This window comes from Mizuhopecten yessoensis, unplaced genomic scaffold, assembly GCF_002113885.1.
Source record: "Mizuhopecten yessoensis strain PY_sf001 unplaced genomic scaffold, ASM211388v2 scaffold9299, whole genome shotgun sequence".
Lineage (NCBI taxonomy): Eukaryota > Metazoa > Mollusca > Bivalvia > Pectinida > Pectinidae > Mizuhopecten > Mizuhopecten yessoensis.
In genome coordinates, this window is record NW_018407978.1 from 612,053 (window position 1) to 630,429 (window position 18,377).

Genomic DNA, 18,377 nt, shown 5'->3' on the forward strand with positions numbered 1-18,377 from the left:
ATAATGTTTTTGTGTGTTGATTAAATTTGAATGTTTTATATGCTATGAATTAAAACGTATCTATTGTAATAAATTTATATAAATGTAACTTTATGCGATTTAGCACATTTATATTAACTACATAATTATGAAACGATTTTTTGTTTTGTTATTTTCTTGTTTGTTTACCTTTTTTCTATTAGTACTGTTGTGTGTCATAGGACAATGGTTATATGATTCTCAGTATGTATTATTGATAGACAGTTTTTTTGAAAACGAGGGTATCTCCCAAATATAAGTCACCATTTGATGCATCCTCGATACTTCAGGTTTACACTCACTTTCACTCTCTGCACCTCTGGAATATGTCATAGCAAAATTGAAGGCACACAGCTAGCTATTTGATGGGTCTCGAGAGGAGTGACACCCGACCTCAAAGCCAGTCAATTTTACCATTAAGCGACCACAAGATTCTTTTGATGTACATCAAACGATCAAACTAGTGTTCTTGTCTCCTCAACTAGGTTATGCACGCTAAGCCTTTGATTTTTTCATGACATATGAACCTAACTCCTGGGGAGTCGAGGATGGTTCCACAGATACAAGTGCGTGAGCGTAACCCCTGGAGTATTGAGGATGCATTTGATGATACCTTGTTCTGATGCCTTCAGGTTACAATTTAAGCTACACACTTGTTGTCTCTTTACATGTTTGAATCAATTGGCTGCTTCCCATGTAAAATAAATACTGATAAAGCTTAAACAGCTTCAAAGAAGCTAGAATTCCTGTAGTAGAAATATTTTTATTTTGGGGAAATACTTTCACATGGTATATTGCAGTTTTTGAAAATCATCTAATGTAAAGATTATATATTCATTGATCTCATCTAATGAGCTGGTCTGTGACAAGTCATATACTTGTGCATATCTGATGATTATAACCGTGTTGGTTGTGTTGTTATGTTTGATATAGTACTTTGATATATACACTTAAATTTATATTCAAATATTATAATAACTGGGAAATTGTCTTTTTACAATACATTTTTGTATCATTGTAATGTTGCTCAATTAAGTAATAGCGGTTCTCGTTTTGATCAAGCATTCCTTGTGATATATTTATAGTTAATCTAAGTATATAGTTATTGAAGGTGTTAATATATATGGAACAGTTATCATTTTTGTTTATATAATATTTAAAGTTTGCTAGAAATAGAACCCTGCATTAGCTCATTCCCTGGTGCCTTGAGTTAAATATATTGAACAACATTTTAGTAAGTCTACTACTATAGTATATATACTTGTATAATAAATAGGAATTTTATTGACCCCATTACCCAGTGATTAACATATAAAGTGAGTTCTGGTTTTTAGATGACACTGCCTAAAGGTCAAAAGTAACTTTTTGACGTAGCAAAAATTCTGCTAATAAATTTTCAATTAAGAGGAAAATTAAATCAAGAAAAGCTTTTCTTGATACAACATAACTTAATTCATCTAGGAATTACACCTGTGTATCACTGAAGGTTAGGCACCCATGGAGGCAAAGGGGCAGTGTCCAAAAAGTGATACAGGGTCAGGAGCATTTAGCTACCTATAAAATGTTACACAGATGAATCCATTAAATTTTCAAACAGAAAATGTTAACACTTGCTTGTTTACCCCTAGCTGACCTTGACCCCCTCCTAAATGAATCCACTCTGGGGGCCATTCTTAAAAAGACTATGATTTAATTAGGTCAATTTAGAATAGGGAATCTCTTGGTAATGAAGGGATTCAATTTTGTATAAATAAATGGTGACACAACTGGGCGCATATATGCGGCCAAAGGGGGAATTAAGGCAAGTCTGAGCAAGTGCTTCTTAATGTAAGCAATTTTTCACCTTATTTGGTGTCGACCATACCAAGGCTAAACATATATCAGAAATCCTTGATTTGGTTAGGAATTCTTCCAAGGGAAACTCGCGAGAAATACAGAAAAAAATCTGGCCGATGCATCCTTAAAATTATTTCTTCAATATACTTATAGTATTTGGAGGTGGAAGGCACATGAAATCACTAATCATGCATACGTTTTAGTGGAAATGTATTATCACTTACATCACTATTTTTAGCATGTAACTAGATATGCTGTGGGCCTTGAGAAATTTTCCCCAAGCGACAATTTTCAAAGCAGTGATCAAAGCTTGCATGTTGTTCACTTGAGTAAGATCCAATACTTATACCTATCCAATGTACTAACCAATGAGTGCAATGCATCTGGTTATTTTTCCTTACAAGATATTATATTTTCATTATTGGTTTATAGATCTGATTTAGTGCAATTGTTTTTCTGGTTCTGTTTTCACTTATTCATAGGTATACCTAGTATGTATGACATCAATGGCAAAAACAGTTGACAAATAAAATTTTCTTCTAAAATATGTTGTCTTTTCAGTCTTCAATTGTTCTACTTTTGATCAATTTCTTGTATTTTTGCTCAGTTTCTGCAAAGATAGGTTTATTTAAACCCCCCAAAAAATGCATTTTTGGAAAAAAATTGATGTTCAAAATATAATAAATCATCAGAGACTGAGAGAAGTTTACAAAATTAAAAGCTGTACCAATGTTGGGGTAATAATTTCCCCACTCCTAACTTCAAAAATCAATAAAATATTTAGAATAACAATTAAGGCACAAGAAATTGAGTGAGAATGCATTAATTATGTCTCCCCTTCAAATGAAGGAAAACATATTGTATTAATAGTACTGGTTCTTCTTCTCCTGGTTCTTCCATTCGCAACTTGTCTGGGCCATAACTTTTAAACCGTTAAAGACCTTGAAAGTAGGTCAAGGTCATTTATTTGAGGAAACTTTATGGCACTCTGTCCCAGATACCTACTGGCCAAATATCATTATTATGGGTATCCTGGTTATTGAAAAAAAAGAATTACGCGTAATTATATGTCTCGCCTGTCCCCACTTTGAGCATGAGATTCAATGTGTCAAGCATTGTAAGTTTGAGCCGAAGTTCGGAATTTTATACTTGTGCCTTTTATACATTCATGTTGATGTATTGCCAAACTTGTTTAAAAAGTGCTAATTGTAATGGGAGCCGGCCATTACAGATGTCCCCCAAACTAACTGCGCATTCAGAAAAACAAATGTAAATAGGTGAATGGAAGTCATGTACATACCAAATTTGAGCAAAATCAAAATAAATGTGAATTTTGACCAATCATGCAGAAGCCAGTATGCGAAGACTTCTTGTCAGATCAGAAAACCGATGCCGCGGTTGAGTTCGCAGTGCCAAAATACATGTACTTACCAAATTTGATTGAAATAGAACAATAACTGAATTTCGACCAATCAGAAGCCAGTATAGGTGACCATTATGTCATATCAGACAAGAGGCCCATGGGCCTTAACGGTCACCTGAGTCTATAGTATTTATTTTTGTTGTTGAAATATGTACCAATTTGAGTAAAAAATAGTATAATGTTAACTTAACTTTGTCAGGACCATGAGCTGATCATTCCTAGACCAATTTTAAGTGAGATCGGCCTATTAGAACTTAGTAGCAAAATAGCGGCCATGGCAGCCAAATTGTATTTCTGATTGACCCGAAAAATAACAACACTTTGTCAGGACCATGATTCGATCATTCCTACAAAGTTTCAGTTCAATCGGCCAAGTAGATCTTTACTTTAAGTTTGAAATAGTTTACCAAAATGGCAGCTGTGGTGGCCATATTGGATTTCTGATCGACCTGAAAAATAACAACACTTTGTCAGGACCATGAGTCAATCATTCCTACAAAGTTTCAGTTCAATCGGCCTAGCAGAACTTGACTTTAAGTTTGAAATATGTTTTCAAAATGGTGGCCGTGGCGGCCATATTGGATTTATGATTGACCTGAAAAATAACAACACTTTGTCAGGACCATGAGTCGATCATTCCTACAAACTTTAAGTTCAATCGGTCCAGCAGAACTTGACTTTAAGTTTGAAATAGGTTTTCAAAATGGCGGCCGTGGTGGCCATATTGGATTTCTGATCGACCCAAAAAATAACAACACTTTGTCAGGACCATGAGGCGATCATTCCTACCAACTTTCAGTTCAATCGGTCCAGCAGAACTTGACTTTAAGTTTGAAATAGGTTTTCAAAATGGTGGCCGTGGCGGCCATATTGGATTTCTGATCGACCCGAAAAATAACAACACTTTGTCAGGACCATGAGGCGATCATTCCTACCAACTTTCAGTTCAATCGGTCCAGCAGAACTTGACTTTAAGTTTGAAATAGGTTTTCAAAATGGCGGCCGTGGCGGCCATATTGGATTTCTGATCGACCCGAAAAATAACAACACTTTGTCAGGACCATGAGGCGATCATTCCTACCAACTTTCAGTTCAATCGGTCCAGCAGAACTTGACTTTAAGTTTGAAATAGGTTTTCAAAATGGCGGCCGTGGCGGCCATATTGGATTTCTGATCGACCCGAAAAATAACAACACTTTGTCAGGACCATGAGGCGATCATTCCTACCAACTTTCAGTTCAATCGGCCCAGCAGAACTTGACTTTAAGTTTGAAATGTAAAATGTTAACGGACGACGGACGACGACGGACGAAAACGGATAGCAATAGGTCACTTGAGCTAAAGCTCAGGTGACCTAAAAATTTGTTTTATAAAAATCTCATATGAAATGGAAACTTGTTTAAGATCCTATATATATACCAGGTATAGATTTTTTCATCGTTGGATGTTACCATGTTGTTAAAAAATGTGTTATCCATATACAAAATTAGTGATCCTTGAAGGTTGAAGATTTATTTCCACACTGGTTCCGAGCTCTGATGAGTTTTTAGCATTTCTGACATTGAGTTCATTGTTTTGATCATAGTACAACTGACAAATCCTAAATAACCATACCATAGGAGAAAAACACAAGAGAAAGACTGCATTTATAATCAACTAATAGTTTATTATTTCTGATTGCATATACTCAAGCTGTCCAATGAAGGACAAACATCAGTTTTAGTCTTAAACAAATACTCTACAAGTATTAGTAAACAATCATTACGAGTTACATTCAAAATGTTAGTTGAAAATCATGATCATTTACAATACACAAAAGAAATATGTAGACATGAACATCACACTTAAATGAAAAACACAAAATCTATTTATAACTTCATAAAAATCGAAGTACATGAAGAATATGTACTTGAACAACTGGAAATGAATGATGTACAAATTGTGAAAATGGAATTACCTTCAGAATTTATGTTTTTCAATTGTCTTTCATATTTTGACAGATTACATTTTAAAATAACATCCACTTAGTACCACGTTATTAAACTATAACAATTTCAAAATCAGATCATGTCTGGTCCAATTTTGGTTTTTGCATGCAGCAAATGATGACATCACACAGAAGATGGTGGAAATGTGTATTTTAATACATGTTTCTGTTTACAATATATTTCTGCAAGGTCAAACTTTCATCATGTGTAGCATCTGGACACCAATTGCAGTATTGTTATCTTACTCTACATCACTAGTTCAGTACTTAATATTTTATGGTATTTACAGATAGACAAACAATTCTCTGCAGCTTTATATTTAGATAGTAATATTTTTAAACAGTGCAAGTTAAAAATTCTACTAGGTACCTCTAGCAGTGTAACCGACGCTTAGCCAATCCATTTAAAACTTAACCAGCAGAAAATACCACGTCACGACAAAAAGTTACTGATGCACCGCGCCGAATGGTATTCAAGTAGAATTATATTGTAGCTAGGCACACTTTTATAGTTCAGATTTGGGACACTCTCGGTACATGGAGCCAATTCTATCATTTATGACATTCAAAGCTCCTTTTTGTGTTAATATGACCATTAGGAGACATACATGTAGTTTTATTACCATCAAAAATAAGTGTGATGCTAGTTGAACGTTATGATTTAGATTTTAACACTTGAAGGTTAAATTCCATGTAAAACCAAGTGACATCAATCGCATGCAGAAACTTAAAACAGTTCAGATAGGAGGTCCAAATGGCAAGTTATGTTTACACAGAAAACAGATTTAGAGGCGAAAGATTTTTACATAAAAAATGTCTACAGCACTTTCTAGCATCTGAATAATGGAAATAACCTAACCATGCACATAAAAGCACTCCTCAGCATTTTCTTCGAATTTATAAGTGGATAATCAAAATACCTGCTCATTCTTACTCTCAATCACCAAATCATTTTTTCATGAATAATGATCATCTTAAAAATTCTTGTTCACATTTATAAATAACTCTCGGAATGCAGGTAAACAAAAAACATACTTGGCACATTAAAGCAGATATATCTCACAAACACACTCATTTTATTTCTCGCACATACCATAAACATTCACCATCACTTGCAAATGTCCTTCACCATACCACTATATAGCTATGGGCCACCAGAATTTGGGTTTAGTTGTGAAGCAAACCCTAGTCCAACACCTCGATGTGTATGTGTCGACATACGAGCAAATTCATATTCTTTGTCTAATCTAGAGAAAAGTTCTTGCTGTTTCCTCTGTTGTTCCTCAGATAAATCGGCTGATGTGCCCTCATCACTATCTCCTTCTTTCATTCCCATGAGCTTTCTGAATTTTGCAGCCATTTTACCATCCTGGTCAGCTGCAAAGGATGTTTTCTGCCATTCATTGCCCTTGTGAGCTGATGTGGCTGGTATCTCCCCTTCTGTTGGTGTTATTGCTGCCTCCTAGAAAGGTAGAAATACTGATTAAAACATCCTGTATATCAACCTTCATCACATACCTGTTGAATCTTGTTGAAGTAATACAAGCAATTTTCAGACCATGAAATACAGCGTTCTGTATTGCACATGTGCAATACGGAATGTTGTATTGACCTACTATCCGGAACTACTTTTTATGGGAATCCCCTCGTCATGGCAAACTGAAAAGTTCCCGGTATTTGCACAAAAATATCAAAGTTTATGAAATCTTTGTATTGATCTCTACCAAATACGGAAGGTATGTGATAAAAGCAAGACCACACACTTGTGTTTTTCAAACGAATCAGAAAGCATTCATTTATTGCACAGACGTATACATTCGTCCGCGCAATAAACTTGTGCTTTCCGATTCGTGTTTTTGTCCTTCTGATTTGCTAGAAAAACAGTGTGTGGTCTTGCATATTAACCAACCAAATTTTATAGTCTGGAATAACCCTTACTTACTAAGATAGCTACAAGATTGTATGTTCAATAACAAATTCTATGCATCTGCAATAGTTTCCCATTCCAATTTTATACACGAAATCATTTGCACATTCACTCTTTTTTACTATCATAAGCACACAGTGGGGAGAATGAACTGGTAGGTTCTGCACGTTGCAGCTTGTACACGCTTGTGTGATTTTTAAAACAGCTGATATTGTGCTCAAATAGTAAAAGTCATCTTTCAAATGTACTTGCTATTGGTACCTTTTAACTTTCACAAATTTGAATCATGCATGAAAATATGAAAACTACTGTATACCCAAAAAATTTCCCTAACTTTCACCCTTTACTAGTAGAATTCATATTTGCCAAGTGATGATTTCACCCTTCACATTTAATTACTACTGCAAAAGCATTTAATTTAGTCAGTGGTTTAATTTTGTGGTTTGTATTCAGAGACAAATTCATTGGGATTGAAGATCAATGATTTTTACAACAGAATATCAGTTATATTAAAAAAAGAAATCTCCAATCTTTCTTCAATTTCCTTGGGGTCTATATTTCGTGAGGTTAAAATTTTACCAAGATTATATTTCTTGGTTTCTCTAAAAACCAGGAAAGAAGAAATTAAATCCCCCAACAAAATGTTATGCTTTTACAATACGAACATTTGTGTTGTTTAAAAATGTTTGTTGTAATGATAAATTTGACCTTATTACAAAGGGCAAAAAAGGCAAAATTAAACTACAGCGAAAATTCCTGTAAATAGTATTGTTAAAAAAATCCTAATTTTGGTATGAAGAAGCAATATTCAATTGTATCAGGAATATTGGACATTAAATAGCCTTTAACTTTAAGATCAATAATCAATAGCAACAGTAACTGGTTCTCTTGAATTCTTGCCTTTCTAGCCAAGAATCGTGAACTTAACATTGTTTCGGAAAATTTCAGCTGGGTAATTTAGGTATTCATCTCGACATCAAATACTAGACATTCAACTGAAAGACTAACCTCTTTACAATCTTTTGAATCCTTGTTTTTCGCCCAGAGAAGTTTCCTTTTCTGAACCTGTTCTGCATACTTCAATGGGTTCACTGCTGCAGGATTGTAATACTTGGGAACAGTCACACCAGTCAACTCTTGAGCCTACAACAAAAGGAACAACAATCGTTTTAGTTTCCAATGCAGTGTATTCTATTTTTTGGGGCGTTGAAAAATCAAGATGCCTATTGAGAATGACTGTATTGATTTATTTCTCTTAAACATCAATATTATACTTCAGATTTTATCAATATAATCCCAACAAAGTCTCCAGTCTTAAATTTTCGTTTCCAATGAAGAAAATTGCTGACTGCTAACTTTCCTTCTGGTTTACAAAAAGTACTGGTAAAGTATACCTTTTATATAATTGCTGTAGTAATCATTTGTGATGGCAGAATTTAGTGACAGGAAGTTATGTTTGCATGTGAATGTGTATTTGGTGAGCATTGAAGAGTGAACGATACAATCAAAATCAGCAACTTTACCTTTTGGTGCATGGCAGCCATAGTCTGTAACAAAGCCATCTGTGGAGTTACACCGGATGCTGTAGCCGAGTTGACAGATGCAGCCATTGCCTTCAGGATGTTTGTTTGATTCATAGGACCTGGCTTCTCCATTGTAATTTCTGAAAGGACAGCAAACAATGAGGATTATTCCAAACCAGGCAGAACACTTCAAGAATTATGTATTTGTATGACATTTAATAATCTGAAAAAGAAAAAATTGTTTCAAATCTTCCATAGATACATGCTTGACTGAAGAGATCTGTGCCCATCAAATATATCATCTACACGATTTGTTTTATTAATTTTGGGCAGAACAACACTGTAAAATAGATGTTCGCAAAACTAAACATTAAATGTCAAATTCATTGGTTCAACTTCATCTATGTGACAAGCATATTTAAACTTGGACAGTGGAATCAACTGTATTGGGTTACAGTGAAACCCAAATTTACCAACTCAGAATTCAGAATGTCACACGGTGTTTGACCCAAATATCTGGATTAATTTTGTCTTCAACCAGGGATTTACTGATTGTCTCAACCCTAGTATTACTGACACATAATTCATGACACGAAATATTTTATTGACAGAATTTGGCAAATGGTTCATAATTCATGACACGAAATATTTCATTGACAGAATTTGGCTAAAGGATAAGTCTATAAAAATCCTTTCCAAAACCAATATTTGGCCACATGGCCTACACTCTGTGATTTTGGCAAAATAAAATTCACTGTACATATATATACACTATATTCAAAAGCTATAAAAGAAACGAACCTGGTAATTCATTATCCTTGGCATCTCCATTTTTCAATATCTTGCTAGCTTTGAGAAGTTGTTGTCTCATTTGCTCTTTGAAAGTCATTGGTTTATCTTTGTGGCCATACCCACTACTACTGCTGCTGATAGTTGATGCAAGTTCTCCTGACCTTGCTGGTCGTTCTCTACTGTGACTCCGACTTCGTTTGTGTCGATCCCTACTATCACTTCGACTACGATTATGTCGGTCTCTACTTCTGCTATGATGATGTCTGTCTCTGCTGCGACTCCGACTGCGAGACTTGCGTCCTTTACTTCTCCTGCGCCTGCCTCTTGACCGACTGTGGCTACCTCTACGATGGTGACTGCTTCTCTTCTTCCTGTCTCTGCTATGGCTCCTCCTCCTTTTTCTACGCCTGCTTTTGTCCCTGCTGAGACTCCTTCGTTCTTTAGAACCATGTCTACGATGTCGTCTGTGACGATCATGTGATTTTGAACGTCCATGTCTACGCCTCCTGGATTTAGATGAGCTTCGATCCTGAAATTTAAACATACATACCAATATTTTATTTCTAAATCCAACTAACAAGGAAAAACATCAATTAACCTAGAATGCATACCAACCTAGAAGCATTAATTAAAACTTTAATGTGTCATTGAGATATCTTTGAAGGAAATGAAAAATTATGATTGCTGAAATATTAACCATATATATATATACCAAACAAATGTTAAATATAAGACAAACAAATCTGTGTAATCTTGTTTTGTCAGTATTTTAGTGAACAGCATCAGTAAATGAGAATACTATACAACAAACCTTTCTTCCAGGAGAATGGCGAGATCTGGGTTTCCTTCCTTTAGATCTTGACCTTGATCTCGACCTTGATCTCGACCTTGAATGTGATTTTCTCTTTCTCCCGGAAGATGGTGACCTTGATTTTGACCTTGAACTTCTCTTTTTAGGACTTGTTGATGACCTGGATGGCTCTGCTGGAGCTGGTGTGACCTTTGTTTCATCTTTCTTCCTATCCACTGAAGAGGCAGATGATGACCTGGAAGTTGCACTTGAAGACCTTGAAGATGCTGATGATGACCTAGATCTGGATCTAGAGGCTCGCACAACCTGCAGATAAAGTGATTTGAAGATCTGTACAATTAGTTTTAGACATAATGTGTTGACCTTTCTGACCGATACAAAATTGTTTTAAATCAAACACAGACTACATTTTCATTTAAGCAAAATCATAAGCTGCTGAAAAATGCAAAATACCCCAAAATACACGTTGAAGGCAATGGAACTGTCCCTGTATTTCTCAGTAAATTATTAACCCATGATCACTTGATAGGTTGAGGACTAACTACTGGGGAACTTCACAACTATAGTGACATCATGCAAGTGTAATCTGAGCAAATCCAAGACAAATATTCCAAAAAAAGGTATAATAGTGTTGCCACGGTTCTATCTATGTTTCCTTAGAAAAGCCAGACACAGACAGAACATACAAAAAGGGCTTCTGGACATTATCAAGACCACGAATTTAACAAGTGTCTCAGCAAATTAAATTATGTAGGGTCCACATTAGTCGCCTCTTACAAATGCACTTTCAGTGGGATACAGTGGGTCAATTCTTGAAGACAGAAGACAAGAAATCATCCCTGATGCTGCAGTGTGGCCAACATTGGTCGCCTTTTTAGATCATTCAGCTGGATTAAGTGGGCCTAGCCTTTCCCCAAACCTGCATGGGGCAAAATAGTGTTTCAGTCAGAGAATAAACTTTTTTTATAATCATTTTTCAATTTGCTAGTTTCATCAAATGTGATCCTTAAAGGGGCTGGTCGGGGAAAAAAACCCCAAAATAAATGTGTCTAAATGCGTTCTCTGGCCTTCCAAAAGTTATACCACTGCAATATGATTGTCGAGTTCTGCTTGCAATGTCCAGTTTTGACCACTGAAATGTTGGGGAAGCCCCGCGTAAATTTAGCGCAGATCTATTTATATATGTCACATGGTTGTTTCGAAAGTGAGGCAGTGAAGATAACAATAATAGCACGCCGTCATGTGCCAAGTCGGACTCAACTAGCGGACAAGACAGCAATACTATACGTAAATAATTGTTTTCAAAGGTCATGTATGATGCAAGTGTAGTATTCCAACCTATATGTTGTTGTTATATATAACGGTATTGATACCTCGTGCCTTTCATGACTTTTGCATGCATCTTTTTCTTTCGCCGCAATGTTTACATTTGGCCTTGTTGATGATGCGCGTGCAGTAAAATTACATCACTGATCTGGGTCAATTGAGAGTTTTAGACTGTCAGGTGACGATTTAGGATTTCTTTAATATAATTATAATTTTTACTCCTAGGGAGTGAATTTCAGCAAAATTTGTATCGGTATATTTCATAAGAAGGTATTTTAAACATGTGTATCTGTATGCCATTTTAGCAAATATGACTTTTCCCCCGACCAGCCCCTTAATATCATTAATTGTTACATAATTCTAAGCATTTTTAGTTTTCTATTAGGCTTCAGTAACAACTATTGTTTGGCCTGTGTTTGCCAACAAATTAATGAGGGGTAATTCATAAAAATGTGAAATTAGTCCAGACAAAGCCTATCTCAGTATCTGTACGTGGACAGAGTCTCTGTCATCATTGGGCTTCTGTGTGATTTAATTGATTAAATTACAAACCTATCTCAGCTTTGAGGGTTACTATGTGCACAGGTGAGGCAAGCTCAATGGGAAGGGAAGGGTTGATTGCATTGCTTGAAAACATGACATCCAGCTAAACACCTTGCTATACTATTCATGCTTAGGGAAAACACTATTTATTATGGAAATGTTTCAAATCAATCACATTTGAGATCCAAAAGAAATGTATGACAGATGTGTTCAATCATAGAAAAGGAAAAAGAAATCAGCAATGTTCTGAGCATGAGCACAATACCCAACAGAACAACAATTTTACAAGAAATAGATTTGTAATCAGTTTTATCGAATCGCCCAGAAGGGAAGTTTAAGAAATGATGTCAACAGCACTGGCAAATTTGTTGTTGAAAACAAACACAAATGAAATCAATATGACAGCAAAATATACAAGGAAAAGAAAACATATGTACTCGTACCAGCATTAGAATGCAGCTAGGCAAACTAAAAGAAAATCAAAGGATGTCATTAAAGATACTAAAAGGAAATTTTTAACAAGTGATCATGGTTTAATATTCCTGATATCCAAATACAAAATATATGTGATGACTATGATCCTATTATCCAAGTTCCTGTTTACATGCATGTAGTGTAATACCTGGTTTCTATGCTGCACCACCCATACACAATGCACCACCCATACACAATAATGTTAAGACATACTGGTTTTTTTCTGTATGCATTTTTATGCATTAAGACTAAATATTGTGCATTACATGTGATTTACTAAAGTTTGTCTTCCTTAAAAGCACCGAAAAATTGCTAATTTCTAAAAATGAGATTCAGCGATGCAAAAATAGGGCCAGGGGTGTACAATTACACTTGCCCCAAGCCCAAGGCTAGTAGATATTATGCTGGGAGTTATTAATGATTTTTTTTATTGAAAAGTATATGGATTCACTTTACATGATTTAACAGGGATGAAATACATTGCATTTTGCATAAATAAATATTGGTGTTAAATTGAAACAGAATTAAAGAATTACAAGAGGTTCATATAAATTATTATCTGGTCCTTTCCAAATTAATAGTTTCTGTTCCAAAAATAGGTGAGAAAAATCAATGACTTTTCATGTAGAAAATATAATTACACAAAATTGTGACATCAAGTGAAATATTACAAAGTGCTTAGTCTAAAGGGAAGAATACATTTTGTAACAGACAGTAAGAACACTTAAAAAACATGTAACATAATTTTAATTTAATATCACAACCCCGATTTAAAAAATTCATTCTTACAGCAAAACAAGACATTTTTTTACCAGTTTTAGTGCATTTAACACTGCCACTGAACTATTCAAATAAACGTAAACTACATCACGACTAGCATGTAAGATTCTTATTTATACGTGGTAGGCGAACAAGAACTTGTCTACATGTCACAACACAGAAATATTCTTTGAAATAAAAGCACAGGTACACCAGTAGGTGCCTTTAGCACCATGATATAGATAATCATCTCTGACAAATTGTTTTGTACCTACTGTAACCGTCTCCTCTACTTACCCGCTGATAGCATCAACGAAGGGCAACAAAACAAGCACTGTTGTTGTTGCCCATTTTTTTCTCCACTTGCAGGATTCACAGGAAAACCTATTTGATATCACAAGTAGTAGGTAAGATTATTGAAGAAAAACTGCCTTCTTTTTGGGGCAGTTATCTTACCCTATCTAGTCAACTTTTGAATATGAGGGTTGCTCGAAGAAATATTGTCTTTCAATCTAACAGAACTCTAATCTCTCATAAACCCATAACTACATGTAAAACCCACAAGTTTTCTCACATCACCACACTCTACTTAAATATAAAGTGCTGTAAAATCTGTTCCATCTTCTAAGTTTTTTATCCATTTTTGTCCGACATTTCACAAAGTAACTACATTTTCCTGAACATGTAGGAAACTTTGAAATATCATTTCAGTTAGCTTTAGATTACAGTGTAGACCTTTCGAAGGGAACATGAAAGCAGATTTTTAGCACATGATTAACTTGAAAGCTCCCAGTAATTCTTTGCATTTCCATCAAACCTGATCATGGCAGCTCTATCCAACAAACAAGAAACAGAATCCAGTAGTTTTGTTTCATTTATAGAGCTTCAGATATTTTCAGCAGATAAAGATTTACCATAAATGGCATAAACATACTCTTTTATTGTTACAGTTAAAAAAAAAACAGTCTCTAGGATCGAAATGTTTTTTGCAGTTGATGGAGATGTCATCTTCAGGCACCATTTAATATTCATATTAGGATCTGTTCTGGCACCCCCAACCCTTAGCTTCAGTATGATGGTTAAGGCTACATATCTAATACTCTGACTATACCTCTGACGGCAAACCCATTTCCGGGACCTCTTCAAAGGAGAATGTTATCTTGTTTGCTGTATCTGAAAAATAAAAACAATAAAACCCGTTTTAATGTGTAAGCTTAAGTTTCTGTTGGAAGTAATGTGTAAGCTGAGGCATTTTAATGTATTTTCTAGAATTTGTTCCATCTTTTCAGAAAAATAACTTATCTAGCTAAATATTAATGAATTTGCAGCAGTTAGTTTTACGTAAACTTTTTAACTTAATCACATTGCAACACATACTGACCTGAGTGCAACTTTAAATCAGCTGATTTTGGTTCATCACCACTGCTCTCAGTGAAGCTCCTTGTCCTTGGTTTGCCAACCCCTGGGTAGGCAATGACACCACTCTGGAGAAAACTGGCTGGGTCCACAGCTGTCGCTCCAAGGGCAGAAACAGTGTCCTGACTATTCCCCCCTCCAATCATTTTCTCAAAGGAGTCCCATTCTGCCTGCAGACTGGATTGAGTTGTTTTTACCTGAAAAATACCAGTGTCGTTGTGTTGAACATTAAGTTTAGAGTCAGCTTTCAGTAGTTGAAATCAACTGCATATTTATTGAAGATGAATTGATATGTTAAGCATTTTTATAGATAATTCCTAAACCAGCTGTAAAAATGTCAAGTGTAAAAATGCCAAGTTTAAAGGAAGTTGTAATATTTTTTTTATTAGACTGACATCAGATTATTGAAAAAATATCATACACAATGTAAAAGCATTCGCTGCAATGAAGTTAATTTAGGGACATCTAGTAGTTGAGCAAAACCTTCCAAGATGATGTACATGAATTTTGTTGACCAAGTTACCCTCCTACAACCTGCAGGAGACTTCATACTTACGACTCCACTTCTTTTTCAGGATGATGCCACAGCCAAACAAGGAGTCTTGATCGCAAGTCATGTTTGACTTCATGTTTAAAATGTGAAAGTAAAAGCTAGTTACAAGTGTTCCTTTTATTTTATTGGACAGGAACTTAGACATGCAATTTACATGTACAGTACATCTAAATATTTCTAAATCTATATTTTACATACATACATATCACAACACAGCATGATTGCATAGAAATATTTAAAGTATACTAGAATTTAAAAAAGTATTAATCGGAACATGGATAACAATTAGTAGAAACCTGATTATTATTTTAACTTTTGTTTATATAATACATAACAAAATGTAGATACCCACACACAACTTTCACCATTTCAAGACAATTAACAAACTAAGTAAGAAGGCATCCTACAGCAGCTAGTCCATTTCTTGATACTTTATATACCTCCTTTACTTTGAATTATTTAATGGACCTATTCCAAAACTATAGGCTATTTTCCTTAAAATGTCTAGTCTGTTTTTTTGGGCAAATATGAATTATATGAAATATTATGTTAAGGCCCCCCCAAAAAAGGTGTCTGTTTAGGGTTCCCGGCCAACCCTAGCTTTCACCCCCGACCCAAAACTTTTTGATGAAAAAAATAAAATAATTAAAAACCCTCTGATTTTCGATTTTTAGAAGGTTCCTTGCCTTTCAAAATAGCTTCCAGCTCCGTGTTAGCGCTGAATGTCAATGTCATCATATGGAGCAAAATTTGCCTCCAAATGAACCTTGTTTATCCTGATGTAATTCTTTGTTTTACATACAATAATAGTAGGGTCATAATCACATGACCAAAAATATACAAAACAAAAACAAGAGGCCCATGGGCCTAAACGGTCACCTGAGTCTACAGTATTTATTTTTGTTGTTGAAATATGTACCAATTTGAGTAAAAAATAGTATAATGTTAACTTAACTTTGTCAGGACCATGAGCTGATCATTCCTAGACCAATTTTAAGTGAGATCGGCCTATTAGAACTTAGTAGCAAAATAGCGGCCATGGCAGCCAAATTGTATTTCTGATTGACCCGAAAAATAACAACACTTTGTCAGGACCATGAGTCGATCATTCCTACCAACTTTCAGTTTAATCGGCCCAGCAGAACTTGACTCTAAGTTTGAAATGTAAAATGTTAACGGACGACGGACGACGACGGACGAAAACGCATAGCAATAGGTCACTTGAGCTAAAGCTCAGGTGACCTAAAAATGACCAACCTACCCTAGTTTTTTTGCCAATGCAACCCTAAACAGACTATACTTTTTTGGCCTAATGCAATAATGCCTAAAGTTTATTTCAGAATTTTAACATCTTAAGAAAAATAAAAAAATTCCTTGGGCGACTATGATCTCCACAATTTGTCAGTACCCAGACAAATCCATGAAATTTTTTTCTAAAACTTTTTAAAAGTAAATAACATTTGAGCAACTCAAAGCTTAAGAAGCACTGTTATGTACAGTATGCGATCTGCTTTTTTTTGTTCATGTCATGAGCAAATCATGTTTTTACATGATTCCTGGAAACGAAAGTAACGAAACAAATACATTACAATTAAAACTAGGTATATCTTCATGAAGTTGTTAATAATTGTTTTCTCATACAAGTGCTGAGACTACCGACACATCTTCCTCTTCCACTGCCTCCAGAGTTTCTCAAGGGATGGTACTAGGACAATCCTTTTCCTCTGCCACATAAATGACCCACCAAACTCAGTCAAATCACAAGTACACCTTTTCGCCTACAACTGCATTTTGTATCGACAAATCAGAACATTCAATGGGGAAGTCGTTTCGGTACCAGGTAGTTTCGGTACTTCAAAAAGATGTTTCGGTACTTTTTGTAAGTCGTTTCGGTACCTGTATTAAGTTGTTTCGGTATATATTTATATTTCAGCAATCATAATTTTCCAAGACAACTTCAATGACCATAACATCCTCCAAAATGACCTACAAAACCTTGAACACAAATTTAAAACACTGCCCAAAAGAGTGTAAGAAAACAGCATATATATATTACTTGTTAGATCAATTCTCGACTATGTCAGTATTATTTGGGACCCTCATGATCATCTAAAATCAGACATTGAACAACTAGAGAGAATACAAAGGAGAGCAGCTCTCCTAATTACTGGAAATTACAAAAGTCGGGATGAAGGATGTGTCTCAGAAATGCTAAAACTACCAACCTTACAAAACAGAAGGAAATCACAGCAGCTAGTATTCATGTACAAAGTAGTTGAGGGGTTAATACCAGCCCTACCCTCAGATCAGATAATCCAGCACTCTGGAAGGACTTGGAAAAACAAACACAAAGCGTTATGTGGAACTATGAAACATCAGCAACATTAAACAGGAACATTGTCAACAACTCAAGGCCATTAATCATACCAGGATACAAACAGTCAGAAAGCATAAAAGAACTCCTCCTTCATCAAAACATCGCTCGAGTGGAACCAATTGGATGATATAGTAGTGTGCGCAGAAAGCGCAGAGAGATTTAGATCAGTCCTTTCAAAGTACACCAAAGTAGCTATGCCCAAGCTAAGGGGAGATAACTCCAATTGAATTTTCGCGCCGCGCCAAAATTTCGTCAAACTTTTATACCATCGGAAGAACGGTAATTTTATCGTGCTTGTCCATGTAATAGAAATGGATACATGGTAGGAATTTTATCTTCGATATCCCTCGTCACTTTACTACAGTCTATATTACAAATATCATGGCGGAAACGCAAGGAGCGGAGATTGTGAAATATTGCAGAAGCGACAATTTCCTTATAAAACCGAGTACATCCATCAAAATTATATACAAATGTTCAGTAATTATCCCTTAAAATAAGTATATATATATGCCTATCTGTCAAAACCGTTCTTGGTATGAAAAATGCTGTTGAAATCCCAAGGGGTAGTATAACGGTAAATCCAATATGGCGGACACCTCGCCTCGAAAA

The 18,377-nt window shown here is 35.3% G+C and overlaps 1 protein-coding gene across 2 annotated transcripts in view; it reads right to left on the reverse strand.

Moving 5' to 3' along the window:
- Positions 1-4,922: 4,922 nt before the first annotated feature.
- Positions 4,923-18,377, reverse strand: part of LOC110457703 (arginine/serine-rich coiled-coil protein 2-like) — a 15,368-nt gene continuing 1,913 nt past the window's right edge. The window contains exons 2-9 of one of the 2 annotated variants that reach the window (XM_021509071.1): positions 15,392-15,458; positions 14,801-15,032; positions 14,531-14,592; positions 10,318-10,623; positions 9,516-10,035; positions 8,715-8,854; positions 8,200-8,334; positions 4,923-6,726 (exon numbers count right to left, since the gene is read on the reverse strand). In XM_021509071.1, the coding sequence (XP_021364746.1) occupies positions 6,409-6,726; positions 8,200-8,334; positions 8,715-8,854; positions 9,516-10,035; positions 10,318-10,623; positions 14,531-14,592; positions 14,801-14,981 (1,662 nt within the window). In that variant the 5' untranslated portion in view covers positions 14,982-15,032; positions 15,392-15,458 and the 3' untranslated portion in view covers positions 4,923-6,408. The remainder of the gene's footprint in view (positions 6,727-8,199; positions 8,335-8,714; positions 8,855-9,515; positions 10,036-10,317; positions 10,624-14,530; positions 14,593-14,800; positions 15,033-15,391; positions 15,459-18,377) is intronic. The other variant, XM_021509070.1, reaches the window with a different exon arrangement.